The 19,439-nt window shown below is 43.0% G+C and overlaps 1 protein-coding gene across 11 annotated transcripts in view; it reads left to right on the plus strand.

The window, feature by feature from the left end:
- Elmo1 (engulfment and cell motility 1) overlaps positions 1-19,439 on the plus strand; it is a 539,516-nt gene that overhangs the window by 506,956 nt on the left and 13,121 nt on the right. For all 11 annotated transcript variants that reach the window (XM_076572972.1, XM_042278256.2, XM_016007341.3 and 8 more), the window contains 2 exons: positions 7,645-7,752; positions 15,568-15,650. In XM_076572972.1, coding sequence (XP_076429087.1) covers positions 7,645-7,752; positions 15,568-15,650 — 191 coding nt within the window. The remainder of the gene's footprint in view (positions 1-7,644; positions 7,753-15,567; positions 15,651-19,439) is intronic.

Below are 19,439 nucleotides of genomic sequence, written 5' to 3' on the forward strand. Positions count from 1 at the left end.
AGAGAGAACTCATTGCCTAAATCCAGTCCTTGAGGAATGAGCTCACGCCCATCTTCCTATTTGCATTGCTTGTGCTGGGCTTCATGACCAAGTACGTGATGCTCCCAGAAGAAGTTACACTATAGTGCTAAGGGTTGTCTGTCCTTGTCCAGGTCTGTGGACTTGAGCAGTTTTCACTATCAATACCTGTTTTCTAAGATTTTTACAAGGAATAAAGGCAGTTGGGAATGTAGCTCCTAGAAAAGGAATCACTGTTCATCTGGTCATCTGGAAAATTGTGCTTAAAAAAAAAAACAAAAAACTGGTCCAGAGTGAGAAGTCATGGTCTTTTTGGCTCTGCATTTAGCCCCCTTAGTGTCTTCAGGCAATACATCTGATGTCTGAAAATGCTACAACACGGGAGTCTAGCACTCCAGGATCTGAGAACTGTTAGCCAGATAGTTAGATATATGCCCTCATCTCCTTATTGTCTCTGGGCAGATCAATATCCAGGATATATGGGCCCATAAACGTAACTTCAACATTTTCTTTCTGTACTTGACATTGGGCAACAGACACAGAAGTATTTGGAATGGAGAAAACACATAGAGGCACAAAGAGCTTTCATCAATGCTAGCTAAATCCTAGTACTTACAATTACACTGAACCTTCCAGTCCACCACACTATTTGATATTCCTTTCTAGGCTGAAATGAATTGACTGTGCTAGAATCTCCCTATCTAGATAAGTTAATTACAGAATTTTATTTAAAAAGATATTTATTCCTCATTGTTGATGAACTTCCTAATGAACAAAAGCCTTAGTGTCTAGCGGATGAGTTAGTAAAGATCTGGACAGAGTAGGGCCATTTGTGTTCAATACAAGAGTCTCCTTGTGCAAGTAGAAAGGCCTGTCGGTTAAGTCTGGTTACCAGCCCTTTGCCTGCACTACATGTAGTCTCCCAACGCTCCATCAAAACACTGCATTTAGATTTGCACAGCCTGGTAGGGTAGGCCGTAAAATTGGTCACCACTCCTTCAAGTGCATGCATGTTCAAGGAGCCATCATCACAGATTAGGTCTGGTACTCCCCGTGTAGGAGCCATGGCCACTTCCCTACCCACTTGTCTAACAGTGAGGAGGACACAGATGAGCAGAGTCAGTAATTAAGTTTACAGGGGAAAATGTGAGAGCTCCCACTCTCACAGAACCCGAAGTGGAGGAGTTGGCAAAACATCTTTTCCTTTGCTACATTTTGTCAGAATGCCCCACAGCCGGCATTTGCCTATCATCTTATCTCATCCACATCTCTGATACTGGGACAGTCTGGTGCAAACAAGACAAGTCTGGGCTTCTGGAATGTCTGGCCACAGTAGGCCTGGGAGGCAGAACATCATGTGATACATGTTAATCTGGCTTAAGCCCCAGCTTCCCCATTCCAGGCTGGGTAGCTGTTGACAATCTATTCATCAACCTGGACTCTTTTTCCTCTTCTGTCACACAAGGATGGTGTTACCTCCTACATCAAGTCGGTAATTATAAGGGTTAACTAAACTATCTTTAGCACTTAGGATATTATCAAGCATTCAAAACTACTCTTATGACTACTATTTTGGGTTGTAGTTTCTTGGCATATAATTTTTAAACACAAGAAGCATACTATTGGATGTCTCATGCCTGCTTTTTGCTTTCTGTTCTGACCACACAATGTAAGACTTGACCATGCTTCTTGTCCCACGTACTCCTGGAGAGACAGCAAACACATACTCCTAGAGGCTGTCTGTGGTGCAACTCTCATTGTTTCATGAGACTGCAGTCTCCAATATTTTCCTCTACTTTCTACCTTTTAGCAATTCAGTTTTCTCAGAATCATTGCATTGAGTGGTCTTGATGACCCGTGGGCTAAATACTATAGAATAACTTCAAGAAACGATACCATAAAGCTTGCTTCTCACTAAAGATGCTTGCTAGCTTCCTGTCTTTAAGTGCCAACATGACCGAGTTATCTCGGAATTGTGTGCTGGATAAAACTTGTCTTCCCACTTCAGTCAGCAAAGTCTGTGTACCTCACATAACCCTTGCAACCCCATTAGAAGCCTGGAGCCAAATGGATCATTCAGGCGCAGCACTTTATCAAGCCTTCCAGGCAACAAGCTGCTTCTTCCCTCTTTAATTACATTTCTCTTTTGGTGTTTGATGAAACCTAATTAGTTCATTTTAACAAAAGGCAGGTACTTTCAAATGAAGAAAACATAGATGAATTTGGGGAAAGGCATTCAATAGGTCAAAATAATGAATAATCACCATTTCAAAAATGTGGTAGGGTAAATGGTGGGGTGGAAAGGGACATGTTTTCTGACAGGAGTGAGCAAGTAAGTGCTGGTAACCAGCCCGGCAGAGAATGCAGGATGGACACTTCATATTTGTTTTACTCATGAAGTTAAGGCTATCACTTTTTAAGTGAAGAACAAGGATCTTTCAGTCTATCATTTTGCTAAGGGCTATAACAGAGTGCCAGGACCAGGTGTATAACCAAGGTCTGTGTGACCACCCAGGATTCATTAGGACCAATTATCTTGCTGAGTGTATGAGAGTCCTGGAATTATGAGCTAGGACAAAACACAAGTCTCTGGTTTTGAAGAACATTTCAGTGAATTGAGAAGTGTTTGAAAGGCAGAGTGGTCTTCACTGCCGCCATAGCTACCATTCCCCTCCCTGAACCAACAGAGAAACTTGTGGATCTCATCACTGGGAAAGTGACATTTCCATTTCAAGGCACTGTCCAGATCTGTTCTTTGATTTGGAAAGGTTGTACCTTAGGCCAGATGTGGAATTTCTGAACACGATGATGATTTGGTTTAATTTAGGGCGTCCTAGCAAAGCAGAACATCCTACCAGAAGTACTCTAACAGCATAGGTTAGGAAATGCTTCCCCGCTTCTGTGACAAGGGATTCCCAGGGCCTGCTACCAAACAACACTAGGAAGTCCCCTGCTTCCAAAGCAGAGTTGACCAGACTCAATTCCTCTGCCTCATGTAAAAGTCAGCATGTCACACCAGTGGTAGTAACTATTACTCAATGTTCTGGTCTCCTCTAAAGACCAGAAGGCATGCTTACCTGTGGCTAAGTTGGCAAATGGAGGAAAACTTTAAATTTGTTTCTTATTGGATCATTTTCACCGTTGAACAGTGTTATAAGAATTTCACTTCTCAGTGATTTTTAGCTTATAATAATCCATGTGACATCACAAATAGCTTTAATCAGACCTTCTTCCCAGTATATGGGCTGTCCTGGTTGGCATTAATGGTCAGCCTGACATAGCCTAGAGACATTTGAGAGTAAAGCCTCACCTGGAGAATCACCCAGATCCAACCGGCCTATGTCTGTTATATCTGTGGAGGATTGTCCTGACTATTGACTGATGTAGTAGAGCTCAGCCCATGGTAAGCAGCTCCATCTTTAGGAGAGTAGCTGGTCTCAGGCTATATAAGAAAGGTAGCTGAGTGTGAACCTGTGAGCAAGCCAGAGAGCAAGCCAGGAAGCAGTTCCTCTACAATTCCTGTCCTGCCGTCAACTTTCCTCACTGATGGACTGGGATTTGGAAACGGCAGCTGAATCATGCTCTACCACCCACCCTAGGTTGCTTTTGGTTCGAGGGTTTTATTCCAGTACAGAAAAGAAACAGTAACATGGGCTTTGAAACCAGCTGTTCCCTCTGATTCTTACCAAGGGTAAGGAGCGTGGAGGAAGGAAGGAAAGGAGGGGCCTATGACAAAGGAAAGGAGGAAAGCAAGAAAGACAAAAGGACAGTATGAATAAGAACAAAGGGAAAGATTGAAGCGGCAGATTGTCTCCATATATTTTAGTTTGGAGATGGAGAGACAACTGTTAATATATTCTAATTTGTAATTCACTACAAGGCCTCCACATTAGCTCTCGCATCCTCCATAGATGCTAGTAAACAATCTTTGATAATGTTCTCATTGCTTCTTGCTAATTGCTTTTAATGACGAGATCCACTCTTCTATTGCCCAAAGGGACTGGGGAACTCATAGCATCATGCTGAGTCTTAAAAGGAAGATGCACATTTTTTTTTTTTTGCTCACAAAAGAAAACTACAAATCAAGCTGCCGCTATTGACTGACACAGATGTTCACCACCACTGTGTCGGTGTGCTGTGCTGGTCGGTGTGGGCAGTGCAAGCCATGATGCCTCTCACCCTAAGGGCTACAGCTTCCATCCCAAAGAAGGAAGATGCTACCTTAGCATCCTCCCATTGCTGTGGATATCATTCTATATAAATAAAACACTGATGGCCAGTGACCAGGCAAGAAATAGGTTGCCAGGCAGAAAGTAGGTGGGACAAGGAGAGAGGAGAATTCTGGGAAGCAGAAGGCTGAGAGGGGAGACACTGTAGCCACCGCCAGGAGAAGCAACATGTGAAGACGCCGGTAAGCCACCAGCCATGTGGCAAGGTATAGATTTATAAAAATGGGTTAATTTAAGATAAAAGAACAGTTAGCAAGAAGCCTGCCACAGCCATACAGTTTATAAGTGATATAAGCGTCTGAGTGATTATTTTATAAGTGGATTGTGGGACTGCGGGGCTTGAGGAACCTGGAGAGAAGCCCTCCAGCAACATCCCATTTGATCACAAGTTAGGACAAGCTTCTCAGCCTCTTCAGTCCCTCCTTCATTGTTTTGTGATCCATCCAAAACTTCTTACTTGCCGAGAAAGAAAAGAACACATTGCTTCCATCAGACATGCACAGACCATTTTGCTCTTGACCATTGCAGCAGTGGACAGAGTTAGATGAACTTGTGTAGAATAAGAGAGGAATTAGCTAGAAGTAGGAAGAAAACCAGGGAAAGATGATGTCCTTTAGCTCAAGGTGATTTAAACCTCCAAAAGGAAGAAGCACTCTTTAGTCATGAAGCGGTCAGGCCAGAGTTCCAGGTACCTGATTATGTTTCTTTTTTAAAAGCTTTCATCCAACTTTGCAAAGTAGGTGGTTGTTTCTGTCAAGGGATAAGTAGCCACTGTTCTGTAGTGGTCGGTTAATTGAGAATGCATTATGTAAGCAGGAGAAATCTCCCATTCCTATCCCAGGTTGTCTTTGTCCCCAATTCCCAGCCATGGACACAAACTTTTATATGGTTCACCTCTGTGCTGCCACCAAAAATTGAGGGAATCATCTTTTCCTTAAGTGTCCAAGTTCAGTCTCTCGTGTCTACCATTTATTTAATGAATTCTTATTATTCCTGAGGAGTACTAGGTACATTTGCAGACTTATGGCAACTACTTTTGAAAAATAATGCATCCTGAAAATGTAAACAGCAATTCAAAAATTAGTATATTTTGTAGATAAATATACATTGTGCAACTCATTCCATTTTGTGTTATACTAGTTCAGTTTCTTAATTCTTTCTATCAGACCTTACTGAGTGTAAATGATCACTGTGCCATATTGACTTATTGGCTTCACATAGTACCACTGAATCATGGGCTAGCCCCTACTTGTAAAAATGGCATTCCGCTAAAGAACAGGCAGATCTTAATCAACAACAGAAGAACCGAATACCCCAGTGTCCCACCTCACTAACCTCCTTCCCATCTCCCTTCAGCCACTCACTTAGCCCCTAACCCCCCTCAGAGATAGCATACCTTACAGCAAATTGTGGTCATCATAGGTCGTGTAGACCAGGCTGTAGGCCTTGTGGTCCTTGTGTGCAGAGAGGGCCATCATGTTCTCCTATGTCAGGCCTCTATCAGTTCTGTGGTGCTCACAACACTCGATGTTCTTCAGACTTCGTACTTCTTATTGTAAATTCCCACTCAGTTTCCCTAAATGCATTCTTCTCATCATTTTACACTAGCAGATTAGCATGGCTGTGAGTTAGTGAGGGAATAACTTGTTTAACTCATTGAAGTCCGCTTATTGGCCACCTGTGATTGCTATATGTCTAAAGTAATTTTTGAAAAGTTGGCGAGCCCAACAATTGAATGATCTTCTTCCTCCTTGTCAGTGTTTTGTTTTTGTTTTCACCAGAATTCAGAGTCCTTTAAGTACACGGTTGCCATGTTCTGGATACAATCAGGAATTCTCAAACAATGCTAACATCTCTTATACCCGAGGAAGACAAGCGTCACAGAGGCAGTTTCCTTTTGTGGGTTAAGCTGAGCATTTTTGTTGTTACTTTCATTCTTAAAGCTTTGTTTAGATTAAAAGAATTATGGGGACAATATGACTTCTTTCCATGAAAGCAATTTTAGATTGAAAAACCTCTTTTCTTAAAATGTAATGGACAACATTTTTATCAGAATAGTTTCAAAATAATTTGGTACTGCAGGTACAGTAATGAGGTGATTTGACCAAGACCATAGGGTGAGCCAGGTGCAGGAACATACCAAGAGGCTGGTAGGGCACAGATGTTGTGTGCCTGATGTGGCTTGAACCAAATCTCCTTAAGTCTTCTTTTTCCAGTTTTACCAATACCAACTGTATTCAACCATTCAGTACCCAGCACTTCACCGAGGCATTGGGACCGTAACCATTATGAAGACAGTAGCTGACTTCATACACTGCCCGGGCTAATGAGGACCCTGGAGTCTCTTGTCTCATCATCAGTTGTTCATGATACATCCCCTAGAGGAAGCTGCTTCCCTTGGGTCCACTATAGGAGCATTCCCTTGGGTTTCTTATCTTGGGTCTTTTTTTCATAGGGAGCCTTAAGATGACTAACATGTATATACCAATAGTATAAGCCCATGATGTTACTGACGAAACTAACTTCTAGAGAAGCTCAGTTCATAATGGCGAGCAGAGGAGCCTTTCTGGAGGAACTGAGCCTGTATCTACACAAACATTGCAGTTATGCTTCAAGTTCCCAATCTGTAAATCTGTAGGTCTATGGAAGTGGTGTTTGCCTCCTTCTCCTTGTCGTGGTCTTGCTCACATTTTCTCATCACACTTGGGAGCTGAAGAGGTAAAATTGTGAGAGTTCAATGTAAGAACTTCCTTAAAGCCTTGGCCAGTTCCATCCTGGCACTACACTGAAGGGTATGGTTAGGAGGGGGGCTGCTTGTGATTGCCTTCATTCTCTCCCTAAAGCCTGAACTATTCAGATGATTTCTCATGGGTCCCACCCCCATGTGTATCACTAGTGACCTGATAATTCATGCACAGATCGTGGATGTGGTCTATTAGCATCAAGGAACAGGTGTATAGAACAACTAAAGATGGCTATGTGTGGACAGCCATCTCAGCAGGCTGGAGATCAAAGTGGAAGCAGATTGAGGCCCCCAAAGCTATTCTTCCTCCACCTCTCTCCTCATTTTGCGTAGCTTCTGTGGCTAAGGACTCACCCCGTTGGTGGTTACAGGTACTGATAAAATGTCCATGGAAACTACCCTCTTGAAAAGTACTTTGCCATTGAGCTAGGTTTGGTGACATCCTCTGTGGTCACCAATGTTTGCAGAGCAGGATGGGTGATACTGAAATACCCAAATCAGGAGGGGCTTCACCATTCAGGACATTAAAATCCATTATTTCCTAAGGTCCAAAATCAAATGAGTCATTTTTATCCTGCAGGTAGCACTAATAGCACAGCAATGTTTTTGAAAGCTAGAATCATTAACTTTGTAAATGTATGTTTTTCTCCTCAGACAAATTTTGGTATTGTCGGCTTTCACCCAATCACAAGGTCTTACATTATGGCGACTTGGAAGAGAGCCCCCAAGGAGAAGTGCCCCATGATTCCCTGCAGGACAAATGTAAGTGGCCCCCTCCCCGGTATAGGACACCTGAACTTTGACTGGTTATTTTTTTATTCATAGTATACCATGCAGAAAACTATTAGCTTAAATGAACCTTTTGAACTTGACTCATCCTTCAGTTTTAACCTGAGCATTCCCATTAAGTGCATGGCCTAGAAGGATTTGAGGCTCAGAGATGAGCAGCAGGTCGAATGTCAAAGGGATGCTCACCTACCTTTCCTCTCTACTTTGGATAGTATGAATCTAAAGCTATTTCAGGGAGCCAGAAACATATAAACCTGAATTTGTCAATTGTATTTTCAATAACCTGAAATGATTTCTTATAGCATATGCAACAGCCTCTAACACATATGACTTAATGTATCCTGTAATTACAAAATAGAGTTAGTGAAAGACTCAAATACTACTTCTGAGAACTCAGATACTTTGGGAACTTATGATAAATACCTTTCCAGAAATTCAGTAGTCCTCCAAGGTATGTATTATTTCTATTTATTTGCCTTTGCCGTATGCTTTGTTTTAATGTGATTTTGAAGAGATAGTAATATGTGAGATCTTTTTAACCCAGTACTAAGCCAGGTACCAAGTACCAAGGTTCAGTGCTCAGTGTAGAGACTAAAATTTATTAAAACTGCACTGAAAAATGCCAGGATGGTGAATTAATTTGGAAGAGAAATGAGACAGAAGTAATACATCCTTGGAGGACACTCTAGTGAGAGAAATCAACCGGCGGCCAGTTGTCATGACATGCTTAAATAACCTTTAAAAGTAACATCGGTCCTGCCGTGTTTAGATAAGCATATCCCATGTCCCAGGCAGTGTCTTTGACCTCCTGCCTCCTGCTGTTTCACATCTGCCCTCCCATCACCCCAGAGCCCATGAAAGTCAAATCTCAACTGCCTGCTGTACAGCGCTAGACCACAGGAAGCAAAAATAAACCCTGAGTGGGAAACTTCCTGACACTTTCAGACTCTGTGCTGACATCTCAGGCAGAAAGCCTAGAACATTTTCTCTCCCTCCAGTTTAAAAATGGGACGATCTGGTCTTTGTAGTGTCATACAGTTCATTCATTCCCATCTATAGAGGAACTGCTTCCCAGCGTGTATTCTTGATGCCCACAGCAGGAAAAACTAATCTGAAACCCAGAGCTGTAGGCTGTGCCCCCCCAACACAGGTTCTGCCCCCCCCCAACACAGGCTGTGCCCTCCCAACACAGGCTCTGCCCCCAACACAAGCTTTGCCCCCCGCCCCACAACACAGGCTGTGCCTCCCTCCAGGCTGTACCCCCCTCAAACGCAGGCTCTTAGGTTTCTGCATGAAGTTAAGACCCACCCTGGTCAGAGCTGACAAAGCTGAACCACCCTGTCACCTGATGCCAGGCCTATGCTTCTCCAACTGTGGACCAGGCCACCAGACCTTGGAAAGTGGAACTCAGGCGGCCACACTCAGACCTCACAAATCAGAAACACTGCAGTAAGAACTGGAGCCTCCATGTGACTCTGGTGCCCTCTCAAGTTTTAGAAATGTTAATGTAGGTATTGCTGAATACTCAATGGTAATTCCTCAAACATGACTTTCACCAAAAAGTCCTTTTTAAACATGAGTTGAAAATATGTTGTCAACTTGTAATTTTTGGAAGAAAGAATGTTAAAAAATAAAACTTTACTGAGATTTAATATCACTATTTTTTTCATAAAGGAAAAGATCCTTGGTTTCTCTCTCTCTCTCTCTCTCTCTCTCTCTCTCTCTCTCTGTGTGTGTGTGTGTGTGTGTGTGTGTGTGTGTGTGTGTGTCTAATACAGATACACACACACACACACACACACACACACACACACACAAACACTCATACTCTCACATGGTAAGAAAGGCTTAATCTTTGAGTAAAGGACGGGCCTTTCTGCTCATTGAATTAGCTGTATGAAGACACACTCCAGTGTCCTCTTTTTTTTCTTTACTTTCTGTTAATTAGTTAAAAATCCTCTCATGAGCTAGGAAGTATCCATGGCCAGTGATGTGGAAAAGCATTAGAAGTTTCAGGTGCCCAAAGTAACTACAACTTGTTCACCTGGCCAAGAGATGGAGAAAGTCTCTGGGCTGAAGAATCACTACACTCCTGACCCCACCCTGAGAATCTGTTCTCTGCTTACTGAACTTATAATTTATCCTCACACCTATAGATATACAATCTGCTTCTCAACTTAACCATGGGCATGTAACTGACAGTTTGTCAGCGTTAGGTGCAATACCCCCAGTTCCTTAGAAAATGAGCTATCCTACACCTAGAGAAAGTTCTAGAGGTTGGCTGGCACCAGAGCTCTATAAAAAAGAGCAGTTGCTGGGCTTTCCCACAGAACAGTGCCCCTCACCTCCAGAGCCCCAGAGTAGAGAAAACTACAAACATCTAGGTGTGCAAGGAGAACACCTGGCCTGGGTGGTCACAGAAGAGCACAACCAGAGCTGTGAATCTCTGCTCTCCACACAGGTTTTGATAATGGCCATGGGCTGACATTGGTTCTGGGAGAAGGCCTCTTCCTCCTGAAGATGCCTCCCAACAGTCTTATCCTTCCTTTCCCTCTGCAGCCTTCAAAGTCCAGCGATGCAGAATTCCAAAGATTGTATCACACTTTATCCCTTGCAAGAGCGGTAGAAATTACATCATTTTAAGAGTGTGTGTGTCTGGGGAGAGTGGGTGGGTCGGTGAGATTGTATCTATCTGTGTAGGGATCAGAGAAGGGGGTATATTCATATTATAAAGTGAAGTGAAGTTGTGTGGCTAAGAAAGCCTTGCCCCGCCCCAGGAATCTAAGTCTGCAGCTTTGAGCACACGCGTCTGGTTTGCCTCCTGTGCCAATCCTACATTCTGCCCCGGCCCTTAAAAGCAGCAAATGTATTCCACTGGGCAAAAGAGTGAGAGACCTTGGAACACTCAGCCCTAGATGGAGTGTCTCCGTCAAATCCCTCCCCTCAAAGATCAGGGAACACAGCCGAAGAGGAGATGAAAAGATTGTTCGAGCCAGAGGGCATGGAGGACACGAGGAAACAAGGCTCCTAAACACACCAGGACCGAAGCACATAGGAAGTCCGAGACTGAGGCAGCATGTGCTGGGGCTGCATGGGTCCGCACCACATGGGATCCTAGAGATGAAAGGAGAGGTGGACACACGCCCCACCCCTGACCCAGAAGCTCTCTCCAGTTGATAAACAATGCAAATGAAAATTTAGTTTTCTGCAAGGGAGTCTCATTAGGGAAACAAACTTCTCTTATGGATAGGCTGTCTGCCCAGCAGGAGACAGCAAATAGAAAATGAAGTCAAAGGTGTCTTTGAAGGTTCCTTGTCTCATAATCATTGTGCCAGGACTTTTCCTTTTCTCATCTTTTTTAATTTCATCTTCTCTCTCTCTCTCTCTCTCTCTCTCTCTCTCTCTCTCTCTCTCTCCATATTTTTGTGGTTTCTGGTTTTGTGATTTTATGGGATTGCTGAGTGTGTGAGTGAGTGACTCTCTGTGTCTACATCTGTTTCTTGTATCTTTTCCTGGGCTCTTTTGCTTCTATTTGTTTTGTCCTAGTCTGACGTGTTTGTTTTTGTTTAGTTTATTTTATTTCATTATTATTCCTTAGATGCCTGTTTTATTTTCTAGTGAGAGACAGAAAGGGGGTGGATCCAGATGGGGGGGGGGAGGAACTGGGAGGAGTAGAGGGAGGGGAAACTAATCCAGCTATAGCTTATGAAAAAAAATCCATTTTCAATAAAAGAGAAAAAGGATAGTTTCCCTTAATTAATGGTGAGAGTCACTGTCTTACCATGTATTTCTGTCCTTTCCTAAGGCAGGGGGAGTTATCTTCTACCCTTTGAGTTAGCCAGGGCTGAATAGTAAGCTATTGATGAATCAGAGAGTTTAACCAGACCTTTTACTACAGCCGGTACTAGTGAGGACTGAAAGATTCTCCTTAGCTGTCTTCTCTGAAGCTTTGAGCCACTGCTCTTCATATTCGTTCTGATTGCCAGGAAACAGGGCCCTTGAAAATCCACATTTCCCTGCATCTCCTCTCACCCCGCTTCCCTCTCAGGGTTTACAGGCTGTCAGCACCATCACTCCCATTAAACGTGAGGCTCACTTGCTTCCTAACCATGCCTGGTGCCCCTCAAGGCCTCGGTTTGAGAGAATCTAGGCCAGTGTTCTTCACCCGCACTCAGGGGAAAGCACAGGCCCATGCCCTCCTCAAAGATTAAGCCTATTATAGGGGATGAGGAGAGCAGCTGACAGCCAGGGAAAGTGGGGGATTGGGGTCACGGAAGCACAGTGAAGAATCCAGGTCTCTCCATCTACTGAGAGAATTAATGCAGATTATTGGTAATAAGAATAATGGCAGATGGCATCTGCTAAGTGCATAATGTATGCCAGGCGCTGTGCTCAGAGCTTACATAAGTTATCTACTATACAACCCGAAGGGGCATCTCATCCATATTTTATAGATTAGGAGAGTGAGGTAGAGAAGCAGTAAGTATAACTAGTTGACAGTCATGGGTTAGTAAACAGTAAGATAAAGGTGTTTGCAGGCCGCCAAACAGCTCCATGGCCAATTTTAATTTATTATTTTCCAGCCTGAGCTAAAAAAAACGGTCTGGAACTCTAATAACTTAAGCCCAAAGTGGCAGAACAAGAGTTTGAATGAGCCCCCAAAGCCTTGGTTTCTGGTTACAGAGGCATAGTATGGACCCTCACTGTCCTATGAGGCTGATCTGCTAGGTTAGGGAGAGCGGGCTCTGTACTAACAATTGGAGCGACCTGCCTCCAGCCAGTCTCTGCCACAGAAGCGTCTACTGAGGATATCTGCAACAGTAGTGTCTGCACATAGCATGTACCAAAGGCATAGAGCCGCTTCTTGGAGATGTTTTGCCATGACTTGGCCCCAGGAAAACAAAGCTAAAAGTGTTTTCATCATAGTGGCCACATTTTTTTTTTAGTAATAGTTTTCATTTGAATCATAATTAAAGTTTCTTCCAACATACCAGCAAGGAGTTTCCTGAGTATGCTTGGAGTGAAGCCCACATTTGTGGCTGTTCCCATTATGGTGCTGACACCTTTGAAACTCAAAGGAACAGTAGCCTAGTAAGGGAGCATGGAGCCCTGAGACTAGATCTATCCCTGGCTAGCTGTGTGACATTGTAGAAGGGATTCTTCTTGAAACTCAGGCTTCCCATCTGCAAAATGGCAGTGTTGAATTCGTTCATCCCAGTCCTTCCTAAACTGAGTAATGGTGAGAAATGAAGGTGTAGCCCAGAGGAAGGGTGCTTGCAGGTTCTTTCTCCGATGACCCCCTGCTTCTCCCAGCTCTGTGCCCTACTTCTTTATCTTTCTCCCATGTCAAAAGACCAAATCAAAAAGCGAGCTTGGCTTTGAAGCCCTCCTGAGCTCCCCACTGTGTGAATGTGGGCCCTCCCTCTGTTTCTGCCCCTGGACCAGAGAGGACACTGGTTTAACTCTCCCCATGTCTAATCCTCCAGTGCATCTAGAGAAAAGCTATGAAAAGAAAGAAAGAAAAAACCCAGCTTTTCAAAGTGATTGTATTTTTAGAATTTTGTGTTTTCTTTTTAGTCATAATCCCATGAGCGACACAGTAGCTTATCTCCCTGATAGGGAACAATGGATATTTAAATATAAAACATGTACAGCCACAATATCCAGTGAAAAGAGATTTTTTCTCCTGTGAAGGCTTTGCATTAAGGATTCAAAAGGCTGATCCATGGCAGTTTTGTATTTTCCTGGTCCCATTCTACATGTTTTCAAAGCCAAGGGGTGACTTACTTTTGTAGGAGATAGACACTGTGGAGTTCATTAAGCATTTCATATCTTATAACAAAGGATTTTCTACAATGTACTTGTGATTCAAACTCCAGATGAAGCTTTAGGAGATTTTCTGAATTGCTTTGCTAATTAGATTTAAAATTCCCTTCAGTGTCTCCATTGCAAATGTTACCAACTTCTTCTAGTGTTCAGATATGCCCTGCAGACAGATCAGACACAGAGGCAACAAGGCCAGTCCTTGGTTAGGAAAATGGACTTGTGAGGCCTGAACTCAGAGTTCAAGGTAAGGCTCAGGAATCCTAGCACCCACCTATTAGATTCCTAATCAAAGGAGGCCAGGAGAGAGCCAGAAAGAAAAGGCATCTGAGGTTTAAGACTGAACAGTTCAGGAAAGGCCACACTGCTACAAGGCAATGCATGAGCAGGCATCCCTGCATCTCCAATGCTTAGAGCACACTAAGACTTCTTACCTATCATGCTGATGAAGGACTGCGCCAGTCACTTAGTGCCACAGGCCAGTGTCTCCTTTGCCATACATACCTGCAGCAACTGGATGGCACACAAAAGAAAGAAATGGCTGGCAGGGACTTTTTAGTACCTCCCTCTAGAAAAGGACTTCCTCTGACATTTAACTGGCCAGACCTAGTCACAAGACCCCAGCTAACTGCAAAGTTGCTGGGAAGCATTGTCTTCCTTGTGTCCAGAAGAAGAAGCCAGGTATTGATATTGAAATCAAATGCAACTGTGGACAGAATGTACTAGAACCAGGCCTACATAGTGGAGGAGCCCATGTTCTGAGGTAGATGGTGGAGAAGCCTCCAGAGGTTCTGGAAGAGCTCATCACATCCCCAATTCTCTAGGTTTGAGAGGTCTGGGCACACTGCCACAGTTAGGCAGAATTCTCAGTAGTCTTAGTTATCCGGGGGCATTAGCTTTTAAGGTACCTTCCTGGTCTATTGTTAATATTCTGTAAATTTATAATTTTGTCATTTACTATCAACCTTATAATCAATTTACTCAGTGAAAATGTATAAGCTTTAACTATGAAGTCTGCCATTATGTTCACCTTTAACAAAGCGTAGGAAATTGATTGTTTACAGCCCTCCCTTGGCAAAGCCAAGCTAGTCGGCATGTGCAAGATTCACAGTCATTTGTGGGACTGGAAGATTTGGGATTGAGATTTTTTATTTTTTTAAATCAAGGTTCTGAACCATCCTATTCATCCTTGTCTTTCTCATCTGATCTTAAAGAGTATTTTGAATGCAGAGCCTTTTCTGTTTCTTATCTTCCTCCTGTTCCTGAGCAAGACATACGATAACATCTCTCTATCTAGCTGCATTATTTTCCAAAGACTCTATCAGAAAGGCAAGTGTCCTTTATTTGGTTGAGTTTATTTCCGTTGCCTGCTGAACAAGGGCAGCTAAACCTACCTTACAGAACTGTTATAAGAATTAATGATTTGGGAAAGGGAGACCTTTTGGAGGAGCGGTCCGAACTATGTGGAATCAGACAGGTGATTTGAACCAGATCTGCCTGCTTTATTTATCCACCACTCAAAAACAAACAACGTAGCTGCAAATGCTAGCTGGAGGTATCAATACATACGAAGCATTTGGCAGGGCTCCCGGCACACAGAAACCCTTACAATTTCAGCATCAGCGCCGCCTGTATTGTCATAACCACTACTACCTACTGTTGCATCTGTTATAACACCACCACTGACAGCACCACTGTGATAGGGGTTGTTTCAGGTGTTAGTGAACCAAGTTATATTTATGGAACTAGCCTGCTAGAGATGCTTCTTACCAGAACATAATATGCTTGAGTATCTAGTCTCTGAACACTGCCTGGCCTCTTCCTCTGCCACCTCTCTTTTTCCTTTGTGTAGTGGCTTCAGGCAGGGCCAACCATGGTAGCAGACTCAATGAGAACCTTTGCTCCTTTGCTGACATGGAAGCTTTCGATGGTGTCATAACGTTCGTTATTTTTTATGAATTGCAGTGCCGGTGGCAGATATCAAAGCGGTGGTGACGGGAAAGGACTGCCCTCATATGAAAGAGAAAGGTGCCCTTAAACAAAACAAGGTATGAGTTCCTGATCATTTTAAGTGGCTGTATCTGTCCAACGCAGTGAGCCTTTGTAATGATCCCAGCCCTCACTTATAGAAACGTGCATGCATGAATTGGAAGGTTCCCTCTGCTCATCTTCATCCGTTCTGTAGGCCTCTTCTCACCTGTTGTTCATGGGATCCCCTCTCCCAGTGCTGCTTCCCTGGAGTCTCAGTAAGGCCTAAGACAGGCAGACACCAGCAAACTCAAATATTAGGAAACACTGAGCATCTTCTAGCCTTCAGCACCATAGTAAGTAGACTATTAAGTATCCAAATGCAGCTTAAAGGAGAGCAATACCCAGAAATCCATGCTTAGGTTCCCATTAACAGTGCACTATTTCTCTCCATCCCTTTCTAGTTTACCCAACAAGGTTTCACCATGATGGTCCACATTGTTTTATGATGAAACAGGGTGGGAACCTAATCTAGAAAGACAGAAAACGTCCTCTGTTTCTAAGTCAGAGCATGCATTAAGGAGCCAGTTCTATGTTATATATTGGCATCTTTTGTTATATACCATCCATTAAAAAGAAAGAAAGGATTTGGCTGTGTGTAGTGGTATACATTTGTAATCCTAGCACAAAAGAGGATGAGGCAAGAAAATCATAGCCAGCCAGCCTGGACTGCATAGCAAGATCCTGTCTCAAAAACAAAACAAATCTAGATTTACCTGGCTACTCTAGACATCTGGGTGCCAAATGCCACATGAATCAATAATTTAGTTCTTTGATTCTAAAACCGGTGTCTAGGAGGAATGAAAAAGACCTCATATTCTGCTATCAGTCAGGATTAGCATAATTGTTCCCTGTTTTCTGATTCCAATGAAGATAAAAGGTCATTGCCTTATGACTACGCTCAAAGAAAACGAAAAGTATTGTGAGATTATTGTTCAGGATGTCAGAAGGGAAAGATCCTCGCTCCTTGTGATATATAGATATAACTCAACTCAAGTCCATGTGCAATCCTTCATTGCTAAGCCCATCATAGCCCAAGCCTACAAGGAGCTCCAGTGACAAGCCTAATGATACAGTGGGATGCTGGAGACACTAGAGTCTGGGCGTCCTGTTGGATAGCACCTGTGGGGGGTTCCATGTCAGACAGACGAGGACTGTGTTGTTCTTAGACTCGAAAGAGCGCTATAAACCGTGGCAACAAGTCCCAGATTTCATGGTTTGCCTCTTGTGGGGCTGACTTCCTTCAACACCAGCAGGGATTGCCATATGTTCCACATGTCAGGTGTTCCCTCTTCAGTCTCAGGGAGCACAGGCTCTGCTCGGCTCCAGAGAGGTTCCTGGTTATGTAACACTTGAACTGAGCAGGAAGCCATGTGAGGAAGTGACAACACAAGAGTCTAACCCAGAGGCCTAGGAGGGCTGGCTGGCAGTAGAGCAGTCTGCCAGGACTTGAACACGCTGACTAGGAACAGGGGATTCTGTCAGATGCTTTCAGAGGAGTTGGCTCCGTCAGCCCCAGCATGTGAAGGTCTGGAGGGCTGTCACTCTCCTCTACATTCAGAAGCTGAACACAGTGGCAGGTTTACTGAGAGACCTTGTGGCAGAAAGTCAAGTGCAAAGTGATCTGTGAAGGCACCTAATGTCAACTTTGAGCCTGCGGGTGCATGTGCACACACATGCATGTACACCAGAAAGCACACACGTGATCCCAAACATGTGAACACTCATGCATATACAGATACTCATACGTACCACACACACACGTATGCATGCAAGAAAAAATACAAAGCCCAATATTCTTGCTATACTAACATAAATTATTACTAAAGATCTGATTCTCATTTCCTATTACCTAATATGTTAAAAAAAAAAATAGAGGTGTGCCTCCTCTTACCCTAAAAAGGAGGGTAGAGTGGGACAGCCCACAGAAACAAAGTGATCATCTGAATCAGGGCTCAGGTTTCTCTTTAGATTGTGTAAATCATTTGGATTTTACCAGAATGCCACAGATGTAGGACTTGTCAGATTGGAAAGTTATAACTATGATTTACAACATTATGGGTTACTGTAGAGAAAGTCAACATTATAGGAGTAGTGTTCAAATGAATTGGTTCTGTCAAAATGGAAATGATAAGGACTAGAAACTTAGTTCAAGGCCAAAGCAGGAGTAGTATCAGAGAAAGAAAAAGTAGAAATAAAATAAAAATACTAGTTTTTTAGTCTCCTATGCAAAAGACTGCTGTGTGTTACTGAAGGGACAGGACAGTGTTACCAACATGCTCGTGTTTATCTAAATGCATCACTGATAACTTTCAGTGTTGTCTGAGTATGTCAATTAAGAGACAACAGTTTTCAAACTGATTTTTATACAAAAATGATCAAAGCATACTTATTTAATATACATTGTAAAGGCTCAAGCAAACTTAGTTTGAAAAAAAAAAAAGACATAAAACAAAGATAACACCACAGCTCAAGAAACAGAGTCCCATACAGAAATAAGGGAACGGATAGGCCTTACTTATTTCTAAGGAAAAACAGCAGCACCGTGGGAGGGAGGCTGGACAGCTGGGCTTGGGGGTCTCAGCTGTGGGGTTTTTCAGAGCTGGCAGCACATGTGTTCAATGGGCTGTGCTGGGTTCTCCTAGCAGGTTCTGGATAGAGAGCAAAATGGCCCTGACCCCATACAGGGCAGACCACTTAATCCTTGAGGATGTGCAGGTAGATGTTGCTCTGGATGTCCAAATCCGGTGGAAGCAGGGTGTGAGGAGCACTGTGGGTGGTTAGAAAGCTCTCAGCTGCAACTCCAGGGGGAGTTTAGAGCTCAGATCCTCTTAGCTGGCACATGCTTCACGGATGGTCCCTATCCATTTGGAAAGGTCCTCTGACTCAGGAAGCACAGAGATTCCTTTGTCACCAGACATTCTGAGACTCATCAGCTCCTGCTGTGGCCTCTTGCCAGTGGGACCTCAGGTGGCATCCCATTTGTGGACGCTGGCCGTGACTAGGTAGTGATTTGGTGAGGCCATCTCTGAGCTGCTGTCATGGCAACAGGAACATGGAGAATGAGTAACAACTACAAACTGATGTTTTTTGTTAAATTAAGAACTATATGCTATCTGTAAGAACCCTATTTTCAATATAAGTTTAAAGTAATGCAATGGGGAAAGACACACCATACTGACTGGGTATCTCTATTACTCTTATACAAATCAGACCTCGGATGAAAAGATATTATCAAAGACCTGTTTCTCTCAGAAGACACAACTTTATCTTACATATATGTGTTCAATAAGAGGTATCAAAATACATGAATCTGAAAACTGATAGAGTGCAAGGGGTTCTCAGCATCCTGCTAATAACCAATTGAGATCAAGCAAGATGGAAATCAAATAGATACCGTGAGCAGCAGCATCAGTCAACTAGGTCTAGTTGACTTCAATAGGATAATCTAGCCAGAAGCACAACAAGTTCATCTTGAGCTCACAAAACCATTCACCAGGGTCTACACTGGGCCATAAAATCTTTTGTTTGTTTTTCACCATGACAAAAATCAAGTGTTTTTATTTTTTCAGAACACTAATCTTACAAAGCATATTCTTAGGTCATAGTAGATTTAAAGTAGGAATCCATAGCAAAGTTAGAGTGAAAATGCAAACATTTGGAAATTTAATAACATGCTTCTAAATAACCAATACTTTAAAGTCATAAGAGAAATTATGTGTATCAAGCTATATAAATTAAAAAAAAACAACTTACGTGCGATGCAATCAGAGCATCATTTATAAGGAAATTTATATTAGATACTTAGA

The sequence above is a fragment of the Peromyscus maniculatus genome, chromosome 5 (genome assembly GCF_049852395.1).
Source record: "Peromyscus maniculatus bairdii isolate BWxNUB_F1_BW_parent chromosome 5, HU_Pman_BW_mat_3.1, whole genome shotgun sequence".
Taxonomy (NCBI): domain Eukaryota; kingdom Metazoa; phylum Chordata; class Mammalia; order Rodentia; family Cricetidae; genus Peromyscus; species Peromyscus maniculatus.